At 41.3% G+C, this 23,176-nt stretch overlaps 1 protein-coding gene and 1 long non-coding RNA gene across 6 annotated transcripts in view; one reads left to right on the forward strand and one right to left on the reverse strand.

Annotated features, from left to right (window-relative positions):
• Positions 2,427–13,861, reverse strand: HEY2 (hes related family bHLH transcription factor with YRPW motif 2). 3 transcript variants are annotated; one of them, XM_013992576.2, is made up of 5 exons: positions 13,580–13,706; positions 11,629–11,707; positions 11,417–11,500; positions 9,096–9,177; positions 2,427–4,546 (listed from the first exon to the last, which is right to left on the reverse strand). In XM_013992576.2, coding segments are annotated over exons 1-5 (933 nt in total). In that variant the 5' UTR covers positions 13,582–13,706; the 3' UTR covers positions 2,427–3,860. The 3 variants fall into 3 exon arrangements, with proteins under 3 accessions (XP_013848030.1, XP_020941952.1, NP_001230258.1); XM_021086293.1 differs by lacking the exon at positions 13,580–13,706 and adding an exon at positions 12,513–13,439; NM_001243329.1 differs by having other exon boundaries at positions 3,703–4,546; positions 13,634–13,861.
• The window catches only part of LOC110260189, a 251,067-nt gene continuing 242,095 nt past the window's right edge, over positions 14,205–23,176 (forward strand). For all 3 annotated transcript variants that reach the window (XR_002343031.1, XR_002343032.1, XR_002343033.1), the window contains exon 1: positions 14,205–14,547. This is a non-coding gene — a long non-coding RNA (uncharacterized LOC110260189). The remainder of the gene's footprint in view (positions 14,548–23,176) is intronic.

Below are 23,176 nucleotides of genomic sequence, written 5' to 3' on the forward strand. Positions count from 1 at the left end.
TATTGCCTCAAATACAAGATGCACTTTTTTTTTTTTTTTTTTGTCTTTTTGCTATTTCTTGGGCCGCTCCCGCGGCATATGGACGTTCCCAGGCTAGGGGTCTCATCGGCTCTCTAGCCACTGGCCTACACCAGAGCCACAGCAACGCGGGATCCGAGCCGCGCCTGCAACCTACACCACAGCTCACGGCAACGCTGGATCCTTAACCCACTGAGCAAGGCCAGGGATCGAACCGGCAACCTCATGGTTCCTAGTAGGATTTGTTAACCACTGCACCACGACGGGAACTCCCAAGATGCACTTTTTAAAGAAGTTTTACTGTGGAAATTGGGATGGGTAGAGTTATGCTGTGTTTTCCTTAAAAAACTGACCTTAAACCAACACTACATCTTGCAACGGACAGACTTATGGAAATATGAAATTCTAAAATCATCTTGCTTTGTGATGATGTTACCTAAGGTAATATTACTCCTACTCTGTATTAATTATTGGCAAAAGGGACAAGTTGAATACATAAGGATGGTAGTTAAAAAGGCTTCATTAAGATTGATGATACATATGTAAATATAGATCAGAGTCATCACTCTAGCTAATATTTGAACTATTTTAAAAGTCCCTCAGATTTGTCCAAATATGATATGAAACAACACGTTTGTAATTACAAAAGACCCCAAGGAGAGGAAAAGCCTCCTTGACCAGTTCCTAGAAACCCCTTTCCTCATTCTCTGGGCCCCTCCTTGTTTTGAGGGTCCCTATAAACAGCCACGGTGGCAGCCACACCTCTATCACTGTCAGGCTGCAGGATCACACCTTTCAATGCTACTACACACCATCAGAAGGCTGATACACAGCACAGTGCTGGGCACAAAGTGGTTATTCAATAAGTACATTCTAGCTCACTGATGTAAAACATCAAACTGTTCTAATTAGATATCATATAGCTTCTATCATTTGGGAAAACCAAATTTCTAAAAATGTCCTCTTATTCCTTTTTTTCCTTTCCTCTTTCCACACCAAAAATCCTTTGAGTTAACTTTGGGACTAACTTTTACACAAACGAAAGCCACCAATAAATCAAACCCCAAAAGTTCTTTTTCCCTTAAACTGCAGAAAATAAACTTTTTCATATTTTGGTAGCAAACATGAAAATATATGGAAACGCAGAACACTACTCTCACAAAACACTGGATCAGAGATGGAAAACTCAATAGTAATGTTAATAGAGTGAAATATGATGTTAAAAACTGATGATGTGAAACAGTGATCAAGAACCAATTAACTTTAAACAAATGCAATGACTGACAGTGTATTTAAGGACACCGATAACCTTAGGAACTATTTAGCAAGTTGGTTGGCCAATATTTTAATCAATTAAACTGAAAAATAATAACCCACATGTAACTGGAAGGAAAAAAAGAAAAAAAAAAAAAAAGGAAGAGAAAGGGAGGAAAGAAGGGTGTTTATCTTAAAATACTTAATCCAATTTTAAAAGAAATTCCTGATCGATAAAACAGTTTACATTCCAAAAACAGGAAAAATGGCTATTTGAATGCTGATATTATAGTAGGCACAGAATCAGCTATGAGTTCCTAACTAGAAATATTTCTATGCCTCTTGTCCATAAATCATGATTAAAAAGCAAACTCCAAATACCTCTAAATCCATTTTCTTATTTGTTACCTAATCCCAACTGAAGATATAATAACCATGGAGCTTTTGGACAAGAGGAACGAGATGATTTGTTTTTGTTCATTTTTTTTTAACCCACTTACACAGACAAAAAAAATTAGATAAAGTACATGCCTGATTTTTTGGAACGAAAATAATGTAAGAGGTCTCTCACTTTTTCCTTTAAGTATAATTGATAAACTTAATAAAAACATTCTTTTTCTTCTCATGTTTGGTGCGACAGCTTCAGGAACACTGAAACAGTATATTTTAGGCTTCTTGGAAGAAGGAGGGATAGCTGCATAACTCCCAATGCATCAAAGCAATCTTGAGGTAGGTGCGGAGGGTTTATCATCAGGCAGCATATATATACCCACTATGTATGCGTGTGATGTTTTATAAACATTCTACAAACACTTCTAAGTTACAAAATCTATGGCATGTTCAAGTTTATTACCCTACGTTCAGTATACTATTATTTGGAGTTCTGGTAGTTTCACTTTTCCAAGAACCACGGTTAAGAATAAAAGATGGAAGAAAAAGATCACTTCCTTCCTCCAAATAATGTCATAGTTGCCTATACTTAACTGATTTACAAGCTCGGAAAAATGCTATTTTCAAGCAAGCTATGAGTTGTATCAAATGACTTTGAAAGAGAAAGAGAAAAGCCATGGCTTAACTAGTTGGTGAAAGAAGGCCTTGCTTGAAATTCATGTCAACCTTTGATTCTGCAAAGCAACTCATCCACATAAAAATGGTCAAAAAGGACTTCATTTAATTAGTGGTATGTAGACTTTTGCATAGAAAAAGGTTACAAAGTAATGCAAAAAAAAGAGACTAGGTACAGTAATTTTAAAACAAATATTTTAAGGTATAATTTTGCATAATGTTTAACATTCTCATAATGTTTATTGCTTTCTCCACACAGCAGAGAAATGAAGTGCATAATACATGCTGTGTCTTTATTTCTCAAACATAAAATCTCACGTGCTTAATTTCAAAGTATTAAGAGATTATTTTGTCAATAAACGAAATAAAAACAAAAAAAAAAACCAAAACACCATTATGTAGCACTAGTCTAGGCATGGACAAAAATAATTTATGTACATCCCATTTGCATACATTCATCTTGATTTGGGATCAAACACAATCACAAGCTTGACAAAGAACATTTAAAAATCGTGGCTTTGCGCTTCCCAATATTCTTTCCCTGTCTCATCACCTCCAGAAATGCAACTGCTCCCCAAAAGGTGACAAGAATAGATATTATGCGGTATCGGGATGAAATGAAGACGATAAGTATGAAAAAAATAGTCCAAATGAAGCTGAATAAATTAATCTGAACTTTTACAAACTGGAGAGTTTTCAAGTTGGCATGAATCAAAGAGTGGCTGATGGGCACACAGTAGGCAACTGCTTCTAGGTGCACCCTATAAACATATGGTTTATATAAAGATGCACCATATTTTGAGCCATGAAAAAAAGTGCCTGGGGGTTTGCAGGCAGGGCAGAAATGCTTGTTAATCTGAGCACTGATGTAATAATTGCTTATACTAATGCATTGCTAAATGTCACCACTTGGCAAGTCTGTACAAAGAAAGCAAACTAAGATAAAACTAGGTCTTTCAACTTGAAAATTATTTTCAGCAATTCTTTTGGCCAATAAAAACCTGTTGGTTTCAACAGAGTGCTCCTCTCTGATACTGTATTAAAATGTCTGCAGCCAAATGCAAGACTTCTCTCCCTTTCCTTTCTCAATCTAATCTCTACACTCTTTATTTGTGCAATGTTATTATGTTCAAAACAAAACTTTACTAGCTTAGGCACTTATGAAACATGAATATTGTTTTCCATCTAGCTTCAAGAGAATTCAGTCAGGGCACTTTTCCTCCCCAATTCAGGCATCCTGATGCACTGCTGGATAATATAGTTCATGTATTTTCCAGGAAACTTCTAAATGGAAACGAGTGTGAAAGTTGCTGATGTCAGTTACCAAACTGCCTTAAGTCAAAAAAGAGAAAAAAGATAATACCACATTTCCACATGTGAGGTTTGTGTCTCAAATTTAGCTTTAGTGTTCCTTTGTGGATCTGCAGGCAGAATCTGTATGGCTACTTTCAGGGTGCAGAAGTTTTGAGCTGACTCTGAAATTAAGGACATTCAGTTACTGTTGCAAGAAGTTCAGTGAAAACTTAAAAAGCTCCCACTTCTGTCCCCCAGGGTCGGTAAGGTTTATTGTTTGTTCCACTGCTTGTCTGCTGAGGGCTGGACGTGGCTGATACTGACAAGGGGGGGCTGATGGCGGTCGCGGCTGCCACTGCCGCAGCTGCATTTGGGGGGAGCATGGGGAATGCCCCAGCGAAGGACAGAGGGAAGCTGTGTGCAGCTGCCGTGGCTGCGGCGGCGGCCGCATGGACAGTGGCTGACAGGGACAAGAGAGAAGTGGAAAGAGGTGGCACGCAGGGGGCCACGCTGCCCGTCGATGGCATCCGAAGGGCAGAATCTGCGTGGGCAAACGTGGCCGTGAGGAGGGCGGAGCCGTGGGCAGGAGGCACTTCTGAAGCGGTGGAGAGGCGACAAGGCGTGGACTCGGAGGTGTGGAGTCCACTGGGTTGGAACAGGGCTGCCGGGAGATGGTGGAATGCGGCCGCCCAGTGGTGCGGATGCAGGGGGTGGTGGTGATGGGCCAGAGAGGAAGTCATTGCCGCCGCCTCTCGCTGCGAGGCACAGGTGCTGAGATGAGAGACCAGGCGCACCCGCAGTGGGTCGGAGGAGTCCAGGCCTTCCACGGAGCTCAAGTACCTTGCCACTTCTGTTAAGCACTCTCGGAATCCAATGCTCATGAAGTCCATGGCGAGAGCATGTGCGTCAAAGTAGCCTGAAACCAGGTGGGGGCATAGTGGGGGCCAGGAGAGAGAGCAAGAGAGAGAATGTACAGTTACAAAGGGTAACCACCAACTACCTACCTTCCACTCTGTCCTGCAGAGATTTAAGCAGAGCACTATCCTTTCTGAAAAGTTGCCAGCTATTTATGGTTGTAATTTGTGCAGAAGTTAAGAAAGTGTACTTTGCAATTCACATGTGTGACAACTCTGGCAATGCTATACACTACAGTTGTTCTTGCAACCAAATATCACTGTGGGGGAAAAAATTGAGAACATCTGTGTTTCAAACACTTTCGGGGAAAAAAAAAAAAAACGGTGCCTCTTCTTTTGTATTGTGGGACAGTGAAATTCTCTAGTAAACTTTTTCACGGTAATACAGAGTACCAGTCTCTCTGTCTCTGTCACATGAGTTGGAGATTAAAGGGTTTATCTGAAACCTCCTCACTCTCCCTGCATTTATAACAGAGATGTGAAATGCATAGGAGCAGTTTGAGGGCTTTTTCAGAAATATGCTAGAATCTCTTTATAAATTCATAAATGCTTCTTGACTTGTAGTGTTGTTTAATCAACAAAATGAAAACGTCATTTCTTTGTATGAAAAAATTTAAACTAAGTAAAATGATTTTTAAAAAATTTTGGGGAGTTCCCGTCGTGGCGCAGTGGTTAACGAATCCGACTAGGAACCATGAGGTTGCGGGTTCAGTCCCTGCCCTTGCTCAGTGGGTTAAGGATCCAGTGTTGCCGTGAGCTGTGGTGTAGGTTGCAGACGCGGCTCGGATCCCATGTTGCTGTGGCTCTGGTGTAGGCTGGTGGCTACAGCTCCGATTGGACCCCTAGCCTGGGAACCTCCATATGCTGCGGGAGTGGCCCAAAGAAATAGTAAAAAGACAAAATAAATAAATAAATAAAAAATTTGGTTACTAATTTGAAGATCTTATTTTTCCATCAGGCAATATAAGGCTCCTTTACTGATACGAGATTCCTAAAACTCAGTTTTCCTGAAGTTCAAATAAATATATATTTCTTTCACTGGCTAGCTCACTTTTTCCTGGCATCCACCCAAGAAAAAAATGTATATTACTTGTGTCAGTGTGTATGCATGGACCTTCACACCTAAGTTTATTACCATAAAAATGGCTAGAGCTGGTCACATTTATGAGAATTCCTTTTTATCCAAAGATAATACATTAAAATAGAAAATAGTAATGTCTGATTAGAATCAGTGCCAATTTAGGGTACTGATAATAATAAGACATTTGGGGACATGTCACCACTTTGAATTAATGACCTCTAATATGTATAAATGTAGCCCTTTTAGATTTTTTTCTCATTTGCAACTTTTTTTTTTTTTTTTTTTTGTCTTTTTGCCATCTCTAGGGCCACTCCCATGGCATATGGAGGTTCCCAAGCTAGGGGTCAAATCGGAGTTGTAGCCGCTGGCCTACACCACAGCCACGGCTATGCCAGATCTGAGCCGAGTCTGCGACCTACACCACAGCCCATGGCAACGCCGGATCCTTAACCCACTGAGCAAGGCCAGGGATCATACCCGCAACCTCACGGTTCCTAGTCAGATTCTTTAACCACTGAGCCACGATGGGAACACCTACACCTTTTTTTTTAAAGCAATTTTCAAAGTAAAATTTAGTCTACTCACTTTTGGGATGTGTGAATACATAAAGGAGAAATATCACATCTAAACAAGATTATTTTCATCTAAGGCATTGATTACATTCTCTTTTTTGTGTTTCTAGAGATCAAAGTATTACCTGTTCCATTTGTCATCAATTAACAATTAAACTTAGTTATTGTGCCATCAAAGCACTTTGGAAAAGAGTAGTCACAATATTATAAAGTCTAAGAGCTAGAATACCAACAGAAATTTGGAAATCCCAAAGAGAAATTTGGGGCAAAAATATATACCATTAAGACAGTAACAACAACAGCACAAAGTTGATATAAGAGAATATCATGAAACGTGGAAGATCAGCAATAAAAACAGTTATCACCCCAGGACATGTGCATAGTTAGCCATAAAGCTCCGGCATTAGGAGAGAAACTCTTCCTAAAGAAGATGCCGCCAAAGACTTCACATGAGTCCTCAGGGTTTTCTGTAAAGCTCTGCAGATTACTGACGTCTATGAGAGAAGAAGGGAGGGGAGGTAATCACCAGAGTAGACAGAGTCCAGAAACCCAGAGGGATCCAGAAATTTAGGCTACTCTACTAAATTCTCTCTAGAAACTATCGCAATACCAATACAGACTGAAGAATGGACCAACAAAACTGAACCCCAGAACCTTCCAAGACACAAACTTGTGACTTGCCAGCTATATGCTGTTGTGTATGGCTGAGTCCTCTGTTGCATCTTAAGGAATATAGGTGTGGAATTCCTATTCTGTTGCTGACAGCAGAAGGAAATGATGATAAACAGCTGCTTCCTATGAATGGCTCTTGGGCCAATAATAATAGCACACAGGTCTAACTTCCATCCCTGCCCTACTGGGTTTAAGCAAATAAATTCAACAACCTTGTGAAGTGAACACTATCACTGGTCTCATTTTGCAGATGAAGAAACTGGGGCTCAGAGAAGGTTAGTCATTTTGCCAGGGTCACAGAGCTTAAAAAAACATGGCAGAGTCAGGATTTGAAACCAAGCAACCCAACTGCAGAGTCTCTGCCCCTCACCCGGACATTTGGAGGCCCCAGTAGCAGTTGTGAGTCCAACAATTTGAGCCCACGCTGCCAGCCCCCCTTGTTCAGGGCCCACACATTCTCCTGAGAGATGACCTCTCTAATGACCTGGCAGTCAGGAGACTCGTGTGCAGCTTGCTCGGAAATGTCGGTTCACAAACTATTTTGGGACGTATTTTAGGACTGTTCAGGTAGCCAAGAATAGCAACCAAGATGGAACTTAGTTTTTATAATAAGGCATAAGAACAATATTACTCTTTAGAAGTATAATTCCTGCCAAATATTTGAAACACCGATAAAAATTCTTAGCCTTGTAGCCAGCAATGCCAAGGGAGGTAATGCAGTCAAACAACTTTTCCTGTACCATCACTCACTTGATCTGTCTGCTAAGATCCTGTGGTTGTAGGTGAGAGACAGAATCACGGGGCTGGAGGGGCCTGGAGAGGTCTGAGTGCTAGGGCAGGCCTCACAGTGCAGCTCAGCACTTTTGTCCCAGCTTACAGGGGAGGCAGTGACCAAGCTGGGCTGGATCACTGGCTTGTAAGATTTCATCCAGTTCTCTTCTCTATTATGTAAGAATATTTGCATCCTGTGCTGAGGGTTACATTTGAATGAGTAGAAATCACAATTCTCTACCCACTCGGGATGCTTTTCATTCAAGATGGTTCCTTGAGAAGATACCACAGAGGCTGAGTCACACCATGTGTGAGAGCTTCTCCTTTATAATGATCGCCTCCTACCTGACATGAGTAAAAGATGGTGAAGGTCAGGGCTGATGCTCCACAGATCCTCAGCAGCATGGCCATACTGGAGTTAAATACTGAAACACTTCCACACCAACTGGAATGGAAGCAGTAGCTTCCCTCCAATGCCCTATCCAGGCCCCAATTGAGAGCAGGCTATGATACTACATAGTTACAAGGCTAATGCTGAGCAGAGGGAGGCCTGCAGGGTGCACCTGCAGCACTTAGCCCCTCTCCTTACTCAGTTATCAAGGAGGAACAGGACCCTGGGCCAAGATGATTACCAAAGGCCTGCTTGAAGGGTGGAAAAAGACAGAAGAGGGCAAAATCAAGTCTGAGGTATGTGTGAGAAGTGGGATAATGAAATCTGAATGAACAGTCAGCTTTCAGGATCTCAAGTTCATTCTTAGTATGAAGTGAATGAAGGTCCCTGACTCTCTGGATGATTCTTCCCTAAATCACTACCCAATACAGAAGACATCTCTCCAGGGCACCAGGCTCAGGGCATCTGCTCCTGTCTGCTCTCCACAGGTATGCCTGCTCCATCAGCGGTTTTCAAGGCAGAGATTCACCACCTGGCACTTCAAAAGCTCTGTGTAGTTTAAATCCAAGACCAACCAAACTCTGAAAACGACAATGAAAATTCACTTCCTTTGGGATAGCTGCATTACACTGAGTCCTATCCCTGATTTAATGAGGTGCAGGGTGGGGGTTAGGGGAAGGGAAAGAAGAAGAGAAAAAGATTGCCTCTAACCTCCTGTTTATGTTTGGATGTTTGTGTGTTTGTTTTGTCTTTCTGTACAAATTCCAGCATGCGCTTCTGAAAGTCCCAAACAAATCTCTGACCAGGCTGCTGTGAATGAAGCTTTACTCCCACAGTATTATGAAAGCAAACACAAGCCCAGGGTCAAGTGCTTCTTTTGTTCCAGAAGTTCTTTCCCACGAGTTCAATCCTGCCATTAGCATTGATTTCCATGGCTTTAATCTGGGACCTCCTATCTCAGCTTGTTAAAGAACTGTTCAACTATGACTTCCTTACAATCTTAGGGAGAAAAAAATGAAAAGAAAAAGGTGGAGAGGGGGAAAAAAATGAAGTCACCTACTTACCTTTACCCCCGGTTGCCTGGAGCATTTTTAAATGATCCACTGTCATTTGCAATATTTCGGCCTTTTCTAACTTTGCAGATCCCTGTATAAACAAATAAACTCTTATAAGTTCCATAGGAAAAAATGGAACAATTTACCCTGAATTTTTAATTTGCCCTCTCACTAGAAAATTATGTTCATTTTTTTCATAGGAAAAATCTGAAGTTTTTCCAGCCTTTCCACGAAAACACTAATTATGTCCCACTTAATGACAGATATTTGACATTTTACAGATATTTTACTACTGCAAAAATCTCAAACTTTGCATCCAATTTCTGCCCTGGTTAATAACATACTTTATTTTACTAGGGGACATACAATAGTCTTATGTAACCCTGAAGTCTAGATCAGGTGAGTTTAACTCTGGAGGAAAAGGAGATATGATTGCAACAAATTATTGTTATAATATGTTCTAATATGTCTTTAAGGTGATTCATACTATACCACTGGTAAGTAGAACCAAAAGTGCAAAGACTTTCAAGGTTTTTTTTCCTTCTCGATAATTACCAGCAGGTGTCACTGTAAATTCCAAGTTCATAAAAAAGAAAGCATAATCTTCCTCTTATCTAATAAACATCAAGAATGCTTAAGAATATTGGAACTCTTTAAAATAGTTCTTAACAAAATTGTCTTGGAAATATATTTTATGCCCCTCCCTCCATTTTAGAAGAAGGCTACCTCTGGAAACGAACTGAAACACAAATGTGCCACCTCAAACTGTGGATATGTATGGCTTCTAATTTCTTGGTAGAGCTAAGTAATTAAATCAGTTTTTTAATTTTTTTTTTTTTTTGAAAAGGAAACTGAAGTTTATTTCAGGTTCCTATGCTTTCCTTTTTTTGTGAAAATTTCCAGCACCCAGTACCTGGTGAGGGTGCCAGAGTTATTTAAAGTGCTCGAAAGAACAGTCTTCTAATCATATTGTGACAGGGCCAGCTCGCTAGGGTTGGTCGCCAAGCTCAGCAAATGGGAAAGCCTGTGTTTATGGTAACAAACTGCCAAACAACTGAGGTTTGCTTTTAAGGTTTGTTTTAAGTTGACATTTTAAGAGAAAAAAAAAAATCTAACAAACCAAGGAAAAAAAAAAAATCACCAAACTGTTTCTCACAACTGTTGATGCTTCAGTACTCAAAGTAAAAATATCATTGATTACTGATATTTTTATCTTTAGTCTGTTGTCATGAGAAATGCTAGTAATCAAAACCGCAATTTGCATGTTACATTTAGCTTATCAAAGACAATTTCAGTATATAGAAGGGGTGCCTTTTCTCCCTTCGAAATCGATAGCATATGGCATCTTGTACTTGCCTCAATGTTCAGTTTTTCCATGAAGATGTACAGTAGTTTCAGCAAAAGTGAGTAATAATAAAACTGCAGTTTCTGGATAATTTCCAAGGGCTTTGTAGGGTTTGCTTTATAGTGTTTGCGGTTCATGAAGTAAACAACAAATTGGAATAAACAAACAACTGCTGTCGTATACCCTATTTGAATTTAATTGAAAGCATTTTCAAAAGGGTATGATGTCACAGTCTTTGAAAGATGCTCTTAGAAATCTGACCATCAGCCCTTGAGGCAGGAGGAAAAACACAATTTTTCCAAAATGATAAAGGAAGATTTAAACATCTGGCTTCCCACCTAAGTGTGCAAAATCTTTCTTTCTTTTTCTTTTTTTTGTAAAGACATACTTGAATTCCGAAAAGGGAAATGTATAGCTAGCTTGATTTTTACAAAATTTGCACAAAGCTGCCTCAAATCAAACATCATTCTATTAACCCAAGGATTAAAAACGAAACTAAGTAGTTCAGTAAACAAATTTTGTTAGTATTATTACTTAGAAAATAGAGATAGAGATATCACTTCGTTGGCTTTGGTTTTTTTTTTTTAGACAAAAAGCTTACTTTTTCTTTTAACAGTTTGAGACAAAAATGAAACTTCACATATGATATCTTTTTTTTTTTTTTTTTTAAATAAGTACTACATACAGCTCGGTTTTTTAAACAAAACCACTACTGGTATTCATAGAAAGAACAGAGAAAGCATGAACATGTTACCCTTAAGGGGGAAATAAGCTAGAGAATGGAAATGTTTTTCAACTTCATGATGGATTATGTTTTTAATAGTTTTGCCACAACAAAGCATTTTATTGAAATAGCTGCTCTGTGCCAGATCAGGGCACATACACCATTATTTTAATGAGCTTTAACAAGAACCCACATTCCCAGATGAGAGAATCAGATTTTTTCAGCTCTTTGGTGGGGTGGTCAGGGGTGGGGGCAGCTTACTTGTTTTTCAAAAGCGGTTGGCACCAGTCGTCTCAACTCAGATAAACTGTTATTTATCCGATCTCGACGCCTTTTCTCTATTATCTATTCCCCGAAAAGCAAAACAACAACAAAACTTTGTGAATACACATGTGATAAAATTACTCATAATGGAAAAATACAACTGCTACACATTAGGCTAGATTAAATGAAATAAAAAAAAAATCACATACCCCTCTCCTTTTCTTTCTTGCCATAATCTGAGATGTCGTTGTTGGAGAATTCGATCTAATCACAGAGCTAGTACTTTGCCTATGAAATAAGAAAAGTCTGTCAGGTGCTGCGTTGACAGTTGTTTCTTTTGGGGGCTTGATGGCATGCATTAAACATTCAGATTAGTTTAGGTCAGTTTTTTTTTTATTCTTGGTCAGTGTTTTTTTATTCTTCATTCTTGCTCTTAACAGACTTTGCTTTCAACCCTTTTATCTCTTTTCAGGTAGGAATCATGCCTTTTTTCCTTTCAATTTTAATGAGTAATCCAGATGCCAAATCCACTGGCAACAATGTCCCTAAACTTTTATTAAGTCTCCCAGTGAAATAATTATTGGCAGTCGGGGTGAGAAATTAGGCATTAGCACTTTCTAGTTTCCCTCATAAATGTTTCTTAAAAGTCAAATAATCTCTAATAGCATCCCTCCTCCTCCATCTGGGCAGACCCACTGAACAAAGCAAAGCTATTTTAAAATAAAGGCCATGTTCAGCACCACTATCAAACAGATATACAGTCATCCCATGTCAATGTGTTGTCCCTAGATGCAATCTTTAAAATAAACAGAAGTTACCCTACTATTTCAAAACTTCAATTAGTCATACAGGAGAAAAAAATGACAAATTCAATGTTTTCTATACTAATCTTTCAAAAGAATGCCCCCAAATTAAATACGCCACTGATAGAAAAAGTAAATTAGATGAACTACTAGGTGAAAGTTTTACTTTGAAAATAAAACTCTGAGTATTTCTCAGCCTTCAATCTAAGCTTAAACCTTTCAGAGTTGTAGTCCATCTTGAGCGTGCTAATGAAAAATATTTTATATTGCAAGTTCAGTCAAATCACTACCTTGTCACTTTTAATTTTTACAATCCTTTCTAGCTTGTATCTGCTTCTCTTCATAATTCATGGATACTGCTTCTTCATGTTCTCAAATTCTCCAGGTTCCTGTTATTCTCTTTCATTTTAGAAATGTTGCACACACCAGGTTCTTATTACCTCACCTTCTCACTTCTGGATCTTATTTCTGAATTAACTGTTCCCTTCATTCCCACCCCTTCTCAACTGGTGTCACCTTTCACATGACATCTTTTGTTTTTCAGATCTCATTTTTTAAGATGACACAACACTTTAATGATTAGAAGATACTTTGCAAACAACGTTTCATGTAAGTGTCTTTGCTTCTGCTGATTCCAGACTAAAGTTTGTACATATTAAAATAATAATATTGAAAGAAAACTAGTTTTCCAAAGGTGGAAAGAATTTTGCTCTTTGAGTGACAGCTGCAGATAAATAATTAAGGTGCTTCTGGGGATGCCAATTAGAAGCAATTATCATCTGACCCGCCTCCGCACTAAAACGCCTCCGTAACCTCTGTCACTGGAAAGTGGAGGTCTGGCTTTCCTGATCACGACCCCGATCTTTTTCCAGACTTAAGAACAAGCAAAGATGATGCCCGAAACGATCCTTCCATCTGTCACCCACTCTCCCGTCAGCCAAGTCACAGAGGATCAACCTGGAAATCTCAACCTACTTATCCTTAACATAGCAACTTGCTTTAATTTCTCCAAAAAGCAAGCCATCTTTCGGTCCCTTTTTTAAAAAAATCAATTTTAAAAATCTTCGTCTGGCTTATTTTGAAAATGTTTCTAAAGACAATTTCGGTGTCTCCCGGACGTGCCAGTCCGCGCGCCCAACGCTGACAGCCGAGGACCCTCCTTCGCCAACTCCTGCACTCTTTCGGCCGCGTCCAGAGTCCTCTCCGCCCCACCCCTACAGTGAAAACCCAAATGCCTCGCCCCACCCCAACGCGCGCTCCGCGAGCGCCCACCACTCAGTCTTTCCGGCAAAAGCTTCCCCCCTCGGCTAGGACTGGGCGGAGAGGAACCTCGGGATTTCCAAGGAGCCGCTCGTACATGAAACTCCCGGACGCCTTGGGCTCCAGACAGCTCCGCCGAGCCCGCGCTCACCCCGAGTAATTGTTTTCGCTCCCCACGTCGATAGTCTCGTCCATGTCGCTCTCAGAGGTGGTCTCCTCGCAAGGGCGCTTCATTGCGGCCCAGACCGCGCGGAGCGCAGCCCGGCCAAAACTAGGGACGCCGAGGTGGATGCAGCGTCCTCCCGGTCTGCCTGCCTCCTCCCTGGAACCGGCGACAGCGCGGTCCCGCGGCGGCGCGCTCGGCTCCTCGCCGCTCTTTCCCACGCCGCAGCCCAGCGCGGCCGCAAGAGCCGGCGCCAGCCACGCCTCCCCGCGCGGGCGGGGGCCCCTCTCCCGCCTCCGCGCGCAGGCCCCCGTGGCCGGGTCTGGCACCGCCTCCTTGAGGGTCGGCGTGGCCCGCGATTGGCTTGAGCGGAGGGGCGGGGCCGCGCTCGCCAATGCCCGCCTCGGACCTGGGACGGAGGCGTGGGAACGCGTTCGCGCATCTGGGCCCAGAGAGCTGAGCGCGGGCTGGGAGAGGCCGCGGCGGGCGTGAGCGCGAAGTTGCTAACTCTAGATAGGGAAGCGCGCGGACGTGGGCGCGGGCGCGGGCGCGGAGGGAAGGGGGCGGGCCGGGTGGGGCGGGCTCTGGACCGCAGGTTTTGGCGCTCCTTCGCACCGGGCTCTCTGCGGCCGAAGTTTCAGGCGTATGCTAATAACCCCCGGCGCGTGGCTGAGTGTGAGCGAGCGTGTGGGACGTCGGGAGGCGTCGTGGATTAACTGAACCGCCACACTCGGCTGTCCCTTGTCTGGACCAAAACTGCTGACTGACCCTGGCGGTCACATTTGCCCTCTGGGGTTTTTGAAAACCTTAAATCAAAGTTACTTTTCTCCCTGGCAACTCCCAAGGCTACTTCCGCGGCCTCTGGGCTGTGAACTGATAAGGACGTGAGTTTTCCCGACCAGGTACTTAACCGCTGGCGGTCGGAGGGTCTGAGAGACCGGCCACCAGGCGATTTTCGATTTGCTCTGAATCAGTTCTTTCCATTTAACCACTGGGGCTGTGGATGATAGATCCCGCTGAGTAGACTGTGGGCTGGAGTTTTGTCTACTCTGGAGGCAGAAAGGACTAGAGCAGTGATGCGGGTATTTCAGGACAGTTTTAGTAGTTCTTCAAGTTCGAGTCTTCCGGGCTTGGATTATCCAGATAATTGTAGTTCTCCACACCCCTGGGTTTGTGTAGTCGCAGCGGTAGAGTTAATTAGAATCCCGGAGTGAAAAAAAAATCGCGCTTGAAAAATTCGTGTCCAGTTTTTAGTGCATTGGACAGTGTGCGTTGTATAAAACTCTAGATGTGCTTTTAAAACATGTTTTTAAGCTGTTCTTTCTCTCCATGCTGAGTTTTGGGGGTTTTTGTTTTTGTTTTGAACCGCCTACGCCGCTGTATCTCTGTGAGGGCAGCCCGGGTCGGTTTGCCAGCCCGGGCGCCGCGGTAGCGGTCTGCGCTCACCGGCTTGGTCGCGGTCGAGCCCGAGACTCCACTCTTTGCCCTGGGACAGCTCTGTGCTTAGTGCGGAAAACCGTCAGAGAGAGGCGTCTATCAATATTCACCACGACCCCACGCCACAGACGATTCTTATTTTATTGGGGATCTGCTTAGGGCGTCCTTCTGACATTACATTCTCTCCCCGGACAAGAGCGGCGCAGGGCGGAGAGAAGAGGAAGGACTTAAATACACCGGTCCGGGCGGGGGTGGGCCAGGGGAGAGCGGGAAGGACCTGTAGCCCGCGTGTTAAGCCCTTGTTAAACCACAAAACCCCTTCCCCACACGCCCTCGCCTCTTTTGTGTTGTTCCCACCGCGGCGCCTGCAATAACAGTGTGAACAGAAACCCGAACCGTTTCATCCTGACTTCTGAAACTTAACACCGGGCCAAGCACACAGTCGGCGGGGCCGGGCGGGGCCTAGTGGGACTGGACTGGGTCAGCTCCGGGCTGCGGGGGGAGGTGACCCCCCAGCTCTGCCGTGGGCCTTGGGGCAGGTGTCCGGCCCGAGCAGGTCTCCAGGCCTTTGCCTCACTGCAGCCCGGGCTACCAGAGCCTGCTGCGCAGAGCTGAGCGGGTTCGCGCCACATCGGCTGCGACATCCCCCGGCGCCGATCGGCTCCCGGTTCATAGCCCGGAGAGGGATGTGCCCGACGCGCGCAAATTGCGGGTCCCACCTCTGCGGAGGATGCGCAGGAGGCTAGTCCCCTCGGGCCACGGGGGACACGTCGCTTCAGGCCTGGCGCGAGCTCAGCTTTCGTAACTTTCCTCAAAAAGTTTCCTCAAAGGCGGCGCATTTTTCTGAATGCCTACAGGTGCAGTTAACCTTGGCCACTGGCGATTCCAGACGCCTGGGGTAAATTCTAAGATCTTCACCGGAAAGGAAAAAAAAAAAAAAAAAAAAAAAAAAGTCGAGTTCTTTCTCACTGTACTAGTGTATTTAATTCAATACTTGCGGGAAAAAATTGCGAAGAGGGAAATGGTTTGCTTGCAATAAAGTAGCAACTGGTTAAAAATTTTCCATATTTGTCTTTTAAGACTTAACCACCGTACCATGTAATAAAGAAAAAGATGGCAGGGACGTCCGAAAAGCACACACGGATTTAATATAGCTTAGAGAATATGTTTTTAAAGTGTTTAGAACAGTGGTACGTGGCAAGTGCTATATACGTCTGTTGGACAAGAATGCAAAAGGCAAAAGACCTCGGCGTTTTGAACACTGCCAAAACAATAATATGCTCACTTATCTCCAAAATACTTAATCGCAATTAGGCAGCATGGGGTTTTTTAATAGGTCTTTAATTCCGCTCAAATATCCCATTTATCTATCCCCTAGTCAGGCGACTTATCTAAGACTGAAAGTGCTTCTCGGGAGGGAGAAACGGAGGAAACTCTGTAAAATGTCCCAGCATACCTAAAAACAGTGGTTGATTGTCAGGGGTAGGGGAGCGAGGTGTAGGGTTGGCTTCTGCGGAGAAAAAGAAAAGAGAATGAGAAAACCGCGGGATTTCAAGTTTCCTCGCCCCCCAGACGTTCTTTTCATCGAAAGTTGGTTGGAGGCTTAGTAAGAGCCCAGGCAGAAGAAAAGACGTCCGCGTGCAGAGCAAACCACAATTCTTTCCTTTTCAAAGATTTGTAAGAGATACTTAGACCAAAAGATACGGAGAACTTTCCTGCAAACCATTTTCCTGAACTGCCATTAGGAAGGAAGTCCAGAAAGATCTAAAGGAAATGGAGGAAGGAAGACAGATGCCTTCCTGAATCTGGTCCTCTCATCCCCGTTTTGTCCTCGTGCGATTTAACTCACTTTTGACATGAGAGTGACATGTCAAATGTCGAGATCTGGAAACATCAAACTGAGTGGTGCCCATCCTCCTCCCCAACTCTTCCTGCACCCATTTAATGTAAAGTTACAGTTTTTGCACCTGTGTATCTGGCCATCTTGACCATCTTGACCCGGTCGTATCTTGTCCCATGAAATTTGAGTTTTGTTGCATAAATGAATGACATGATTACTTTGCAGCATTTTAAACCTCTCCTTGTGGCATTTTTGGAAGGAACCGGGATTTTTTTTTTTTTTTAAATTCTTGTCTGCTTTTTCCTCATTAGAGCACTGATTTTTCAGGATTAACGGTCACACTTTGTTATTTGTTGCTTCTCTGAATCCTTTGAGACGCTGCTTACAGTTACTTAAAAAGTGTTGGCGACTTGAGTCTTTGGGTTCCTTAGAAAGTCACCAAGGCATGACACCAGTTTTTAAAAATGTTTTAACTTAGCTTCTCAGTGAAATACAGGCAGCTCTGTTGTTTAAATGCTTTATGTTAGTTTGAGAAGGCTAAATGCACATAGTTCAAATTGAGAAATCAATTTTGCCCTTTCTGAAATATAAGTATTTACACAGCTTTTCTTGCAAAAGGAAGGCAAGGGGATCATCCCAGACAAGCTGATCTTATTTACAATTGCTGGGGCAGGTGACATGCACGTGCATCTGTGGGCGGCCTTGTTGGGCTGGCTTCCTTGACTACAAGGCTATTGTGAATTGGCAATGCTTTTAAGTGTGTGAGAATGCTGCACCCTGAGTAGAGGCCAAGGGCAAGATCCTTATAAATTTCAATACTTTTCTCAACATCGGGCAGGCAGCAGGCAGGCCAGAGTAGGGTCACTGTGTAACACATATTTGCAAACCAGTAATGCAAAACAAAGCTGGAAGCAAGGGCAAATTTAGGCCCACCAACCTTGAAGTCATCCATAAATGGGAACTGCTTTACCAGTTAACAATTATCCTTGCCTGGTTAGCGACACAAAGCGAAATGTATTTCTTGGCCTTCCTCAATAGGTGTTACTTATCACATCAGAAGCTCCAAGGTAGGAAATCTAAGACCCAAAGGCCCCCTTCTTGGAAGATAGAATGTTTAAATTGATCTCTGTTATTAAGGGGTAATTTATGTAAAAGTTTTCTTTCATGAGTGATGTTATTAAAACTTAGCACATGCCCAAGGATGAAGGCTGGTTTTATTCTAGGACCCTTGAGAAGACGGGGTTGTATAGTCAAGTAACCAGTTTTCCATAACCTCCTAAGCAACAGTCAAAAGATAACTATACTTACCATGTTAACTTCCTCCTTGAGAGGCTGAAATTGATGTGAGCAGGCTTTGCTTTTAAGGAAGTTCTTCAAAATTTTAATTTTCTCGAAGTTAGTTTGATCAGCAGATTCCCCCCCACCCCCCCACACTTAAGAATACAGTCAGGTATATTCACTTCTCTTATGAAAATCATCTTTAACCAACTGTATCCTCATCCTCTAGAATAGAATAGTACTTGACACATAATGGTCATAATAAATGGCCTGGAATGAATTTCTTACTGAAATTAGTGTGCTCTGCTTCTTTCCCTATATATAAAACTTGGATAAATTGGAATAATGAAATAAACAACCATGAAATTTAAAAAATTATGAAAAATGAAGAGAATATACTTAATGTTAGCAGGAAAGCATTTACTGTAAATGTGCTCTTAGTTCAGCCCTGAGCTTCCTGGCAGCCAAGTCAGAAAGAAAAGCAGAGTGAGTTTTCTTATTTCTAATTTCCAATTTCAGGAAAGAGGAAGCACATTATTTTTCCAAAAAAGAAAAACTATCCAGCTACTGAATTCTAAAAGAACTATATGATTGCCCTGTTCACAGATTATAAATTTTTAAGACAAGTATTTTCTTTGTCTAAAATTCTTCCCCAAGTATCTACATTATTTCATGAACATGAACAATAACACTCCTATTATGTGTAAATAAAGACAGTAGTTTATCTCCTAATAGCTGAATAAGTCATTCCCTATGCTCTCAAGATTAGTTGACATTAATAGGACCAGTGCCTCACAGAGTTACAAAAATTGATTCTTTATAGGGAAGTTTCTGCTTTCAGTTTTAGAAAAAAAAAAAATCAAATAGTCCTGAATCTTGCTGGTTGGCATTTCTAGATGAAAGTGAAAGAAAAGGCTGTACAGCTTTCTGAAACATTAAGTGTTATGGAAAAATTTAAGATTAAAAGTATTTCCCACTAGAATGCAAATGAACATTTATATCTTTTCTTAGCACTTTTATTAGAATACTTTTATTAGATGTGTGCACATTTATGCCCTTATATGCTTAGTTTTAAATTGACAGAGACTTTATGGGGGAAAAAACCCTCATAGGTTAGAAATAAGAAGTTGCTAATTTTACTTATCATGGAAAAATACATGCTATTTTTGGAACTTCATGCTTTGTAAACCTATTGAAGTAATACTTTATAAGAAACAGAAAACTAACAAGCTTGGCATCTATTGGTTAAAGGGACAGCCCAACTTTAACTTTCAGAATAATTTAATAATGTCAGAATGTACTGGGAACATGTGACTAAAATTTTTAAGTGACAGATTAAGTAGTGGGTCTTAAGTAATAGGTCATTCCATTTCTAGGAAATGAATAGGGAAAACTGTTCTGTGAGGAACTGCAGTATTCATTAGGGCACTGCAATCTGCTTGGAAACGAAATGTCATGGTGCTTAGTGATGATGATCAGCTGAAGCATGGAGAAGGGCTGTGTACTATGCCTTGAATATGTGGGAAAGGTGCACTGACCATACATTTCCATAGCACTTTTAATCTGAGAATCCTAGGGCAGTATTGAATCATGAATCAAAACACAGCATTGCAGGATTCACTTGTTAAGGCTGGCTATCAGGATTTTGCTAGACTAACAGTCTCAACAGGAACATGAATGAAGTCTGAAAATAGAAGACCAAGTTAGGAATAGAAAACATAAAACAAATAAAAATGATTTAGGTGGGTATTTATATATGTATGTATGTATCCACCTACCTACAAATGGATAGAAGTTATTTCTGCTTAGATAGCTATAAAAGGCACAAAATAAAGGTTTTTTTTTTTAATTGACATGACCTAATTGTTAACATGTTAAAGTCAATTATAATATCTGGCACTGACCAGTAGCTCACATCACAGAGGAGAAGTCTGTATTTGGTAATTAAACCACCATTTGTAATGTGATATTTACAAAGTGTGTATTTTTGTGTATATTTTCTCTACTTTAAAATTGCATTCACTTATTCCATTTATATTATTTTAGATACTAAAATATATTATCTTTTATCTGTTCCATTGTCTACATTTTAAATTAGTTTCCTTATGCAATTTAAAAAAATGTAGATCCTTAGAAAAGCAGACTTTAGAGTTGACCCCCTTGATGCAATGTTATATTAAAGGCTTTTGTTAGGTTAAAAGTTGGGGAGTGTGGTCTTGCTGGTGTTCAGGTGAACAACTGAAATATCATGTTCTTTTTACATGAACCCATGAAATATTGATAAGTTAATGATATACTGCATGTATGGCTTCTAGTTGAGATAAAGATTTGAGCAAAATTTTAGATGAAAGCACTCTTTTCTTTCTTTTTTTTTTTTTTTTTGTCTTTTTGCCATTTCTTGGGCTGCTTCCCTCGGCATATGGAGGCTCCCAGGCTTGGGTTCTCATCGGAGCTGTAGCTGCCAGCCTACACCAGAGCCACAGCAACGCGGGATCTGAGCTGCGTCTGCAACCTACACCACAGCTCACGGCAACGCCAGATCCTTAACCCACTGAGCAAGGGCAGGGATTGAACCTGCAACCTCATGGTTCCTAGTCAGATACGTTAACCACTGCGCCATGACAGGAACTCCAAAAGCACTCTTTTCATTTTTTAAAGTTTTATTGAAGTATAGTTGATTTACCATGTTGTGATAATTTCTGGCTGTATATGACAAAGTGATTTACTTATACATATGCACACATCCATTCTTTCTCAGATTCTTTTCCCATATGTAAAATGAAAACATTCTAGCCATAAATTTGTGTGTGTGTGTATTGGGAAAAAATGTCTGTACTTTAATATTAACAGTGAAGCATTTTTTTCTCATTCAAAAATGTAGTTTGAGAACTAATAGGGTGGTTAGGAGCATCACAGTGGGGACGAAATGAACAGAACTGTGGGAGGAAATGATCTGAAACTAAAGCTGAAGAGATTATAGACAGTGATCACTGGCAGAACTATTAGTGTGGGTACTTGAAAGTAATAAGGCTACCTTATTAATCATGGCCCGATTCATCAGATTGTGCCTCTCTTCATTTGTCTGGTCTCATATTCAGGCCACGAAGTACTGAACACCTACTTTGAACAATGCTCTCTGTTAGGCAGCTTGGTTGATACCTGATGAAGAAGCCTCAATTCCTGTTCTCATGAAATAGTGGAAATAATGTATTAGCCTAAACAAAAACAACTGTTACCAAGATGGGATGTATTCAAGGCCGAAGTTAAAAGTAAACTGCGTGCTATGGGCACAAAGAGAAAGAAGATTCATTTTAAATGAGATATTTCATCCATGACAGCTCTTAAATTTTTATGTAAGATTAGAGGTAGCAATCCTGTTGGAAGGGTAGGAGTGACCCAGGGATTTTTGTTTTCAAATTCTTTTTATATGACAATCATGCTGTTTTTATTTAGGTAGTATGTTTATTGAGATATCTTTGTATTGCTGTTTAACATGAGAAGGGGAGGTTTCTAATCCCTTATCTATCCTTTGGTGCAATCATGGGATTAAGGGAAGAAGTGAGTTTGAGCAGAGCCTTGAAGGATGTCCACCATAACTACAGTCTTTTTTTTCTTTTTTTTTTCTAAACTTTATTATCTTTTTTTTTTTTAATTTTTATTTTTTTTTAATTTTCCCACTGTATAGCAAGGGGGTCAGGTTATCCTTACATGTATACATTGCAGTTACAGTTTTTCCCCCACCCTTTCTTCTGTTGCAACATGAGTATCTAGACATAGTTCTCAATGCTATTCAGCAGGATCTCCTTGTAAATCTATTATAACTACAGTCTTGACATGGTGTCTGTGAGAGGGACCAGCATTTGCAAAGACACATGGAGGCTGAAAAATGCAAGTGATTCTTAGGGCAAGATGGGTGATTCTTTGTTGCAATGGAAGATATGGGGGAAATGTAGGTAGAAGGGAGAGAGTTTAGGCTGTAGCTAGATCTTGGTGGAGATTTCGTGCCCACCGGGTGTTTTGAAGTCATTTGAGAGTCACTGGAGGTTTCTAAGAGAAGTGATGTGTTTAGAGCTATAATTCATTAGACTGCTCCAGTCAAGTTTCTTCCTTGTTTTAGTTGTTGTCACTAACTTGTTTTTTGTTTTTCTTTTTTGTCTTTCTGCCATTTCTTGGGCTGCTTCCCTCGGCATATGGAGGCTCCTAGGCTAGGGGTTGAATCAGAGTTGTAGCCACTGGCCTACACCAGAGCCACAGCAACACCAGATCCGAGCTGCATCTGCAACCTACACCACAGCTCACGGCAACGCCGGATAGTTAACCCACTGAGCAAGGGCAGGGATCGAACCCGCAACCCTATGGTTCCTAGTTGAGTTCATTAGCCACTGAGCCAGGATGGGAACTCCATCACTAACTTATTTTTCATTTTTTTTTTTTTTTTTTTGGCTGTGCCTGCAGCGTATAAAAATTCCCAGGCCAGGGTTCAAACCCATGCCACAGCAGCAACCTAAGCCACTGCAATGACAACCCTGGATTCTTAACCCACTGCCCCCTAAGAGAACTCATGTTGTCACTAATTTGACTTGAAAGTATTATAGTCGAAAAAGAATTCCAGGACAATTTATAAATGAAATTCTTAATCTTTTTTTCTCAGTGCAAGTCATTTAGCCACTAGAAGAATATTGTTAAGTAGGACTGTTAACTCAGCTCTTGGGCAACTCATTGCTTTTAATTGGGTTCCTGGGGTTTATAATATGATGAAAAAACATGTTCACTACCTGTTTTGTAGAGTATTCACAGACTTATCAGGACTTGCACACCGATATTTATAGATTTGTTTCACAATCTGTCTTGTCACAATTAAAATCAGCACACTGTTATACTCTCAAGGATTAAGAGAACTTTCTAAAGTGAGGTTTTCACCTTCATCAACTTCAAAGTAACACATAGAATGGGAAGGCTGCTAGCTATTTCAGATT

This window comes from Sus scrofa, chromosome 1 (genome assembly GCF_000003025.6).
Source record: "Sus scrofa isolate TJ Tabasco breed Duroc chromosome 1, Sscrofa11.1, whole genome shotgun sequence".
In the NCBI taxonomy this organism is placed as follows: Eukaryota; Metazoa; Chordata; class Mammalia; order Artiodactyla; family Suidae; genus Sus; species Sus scrofa.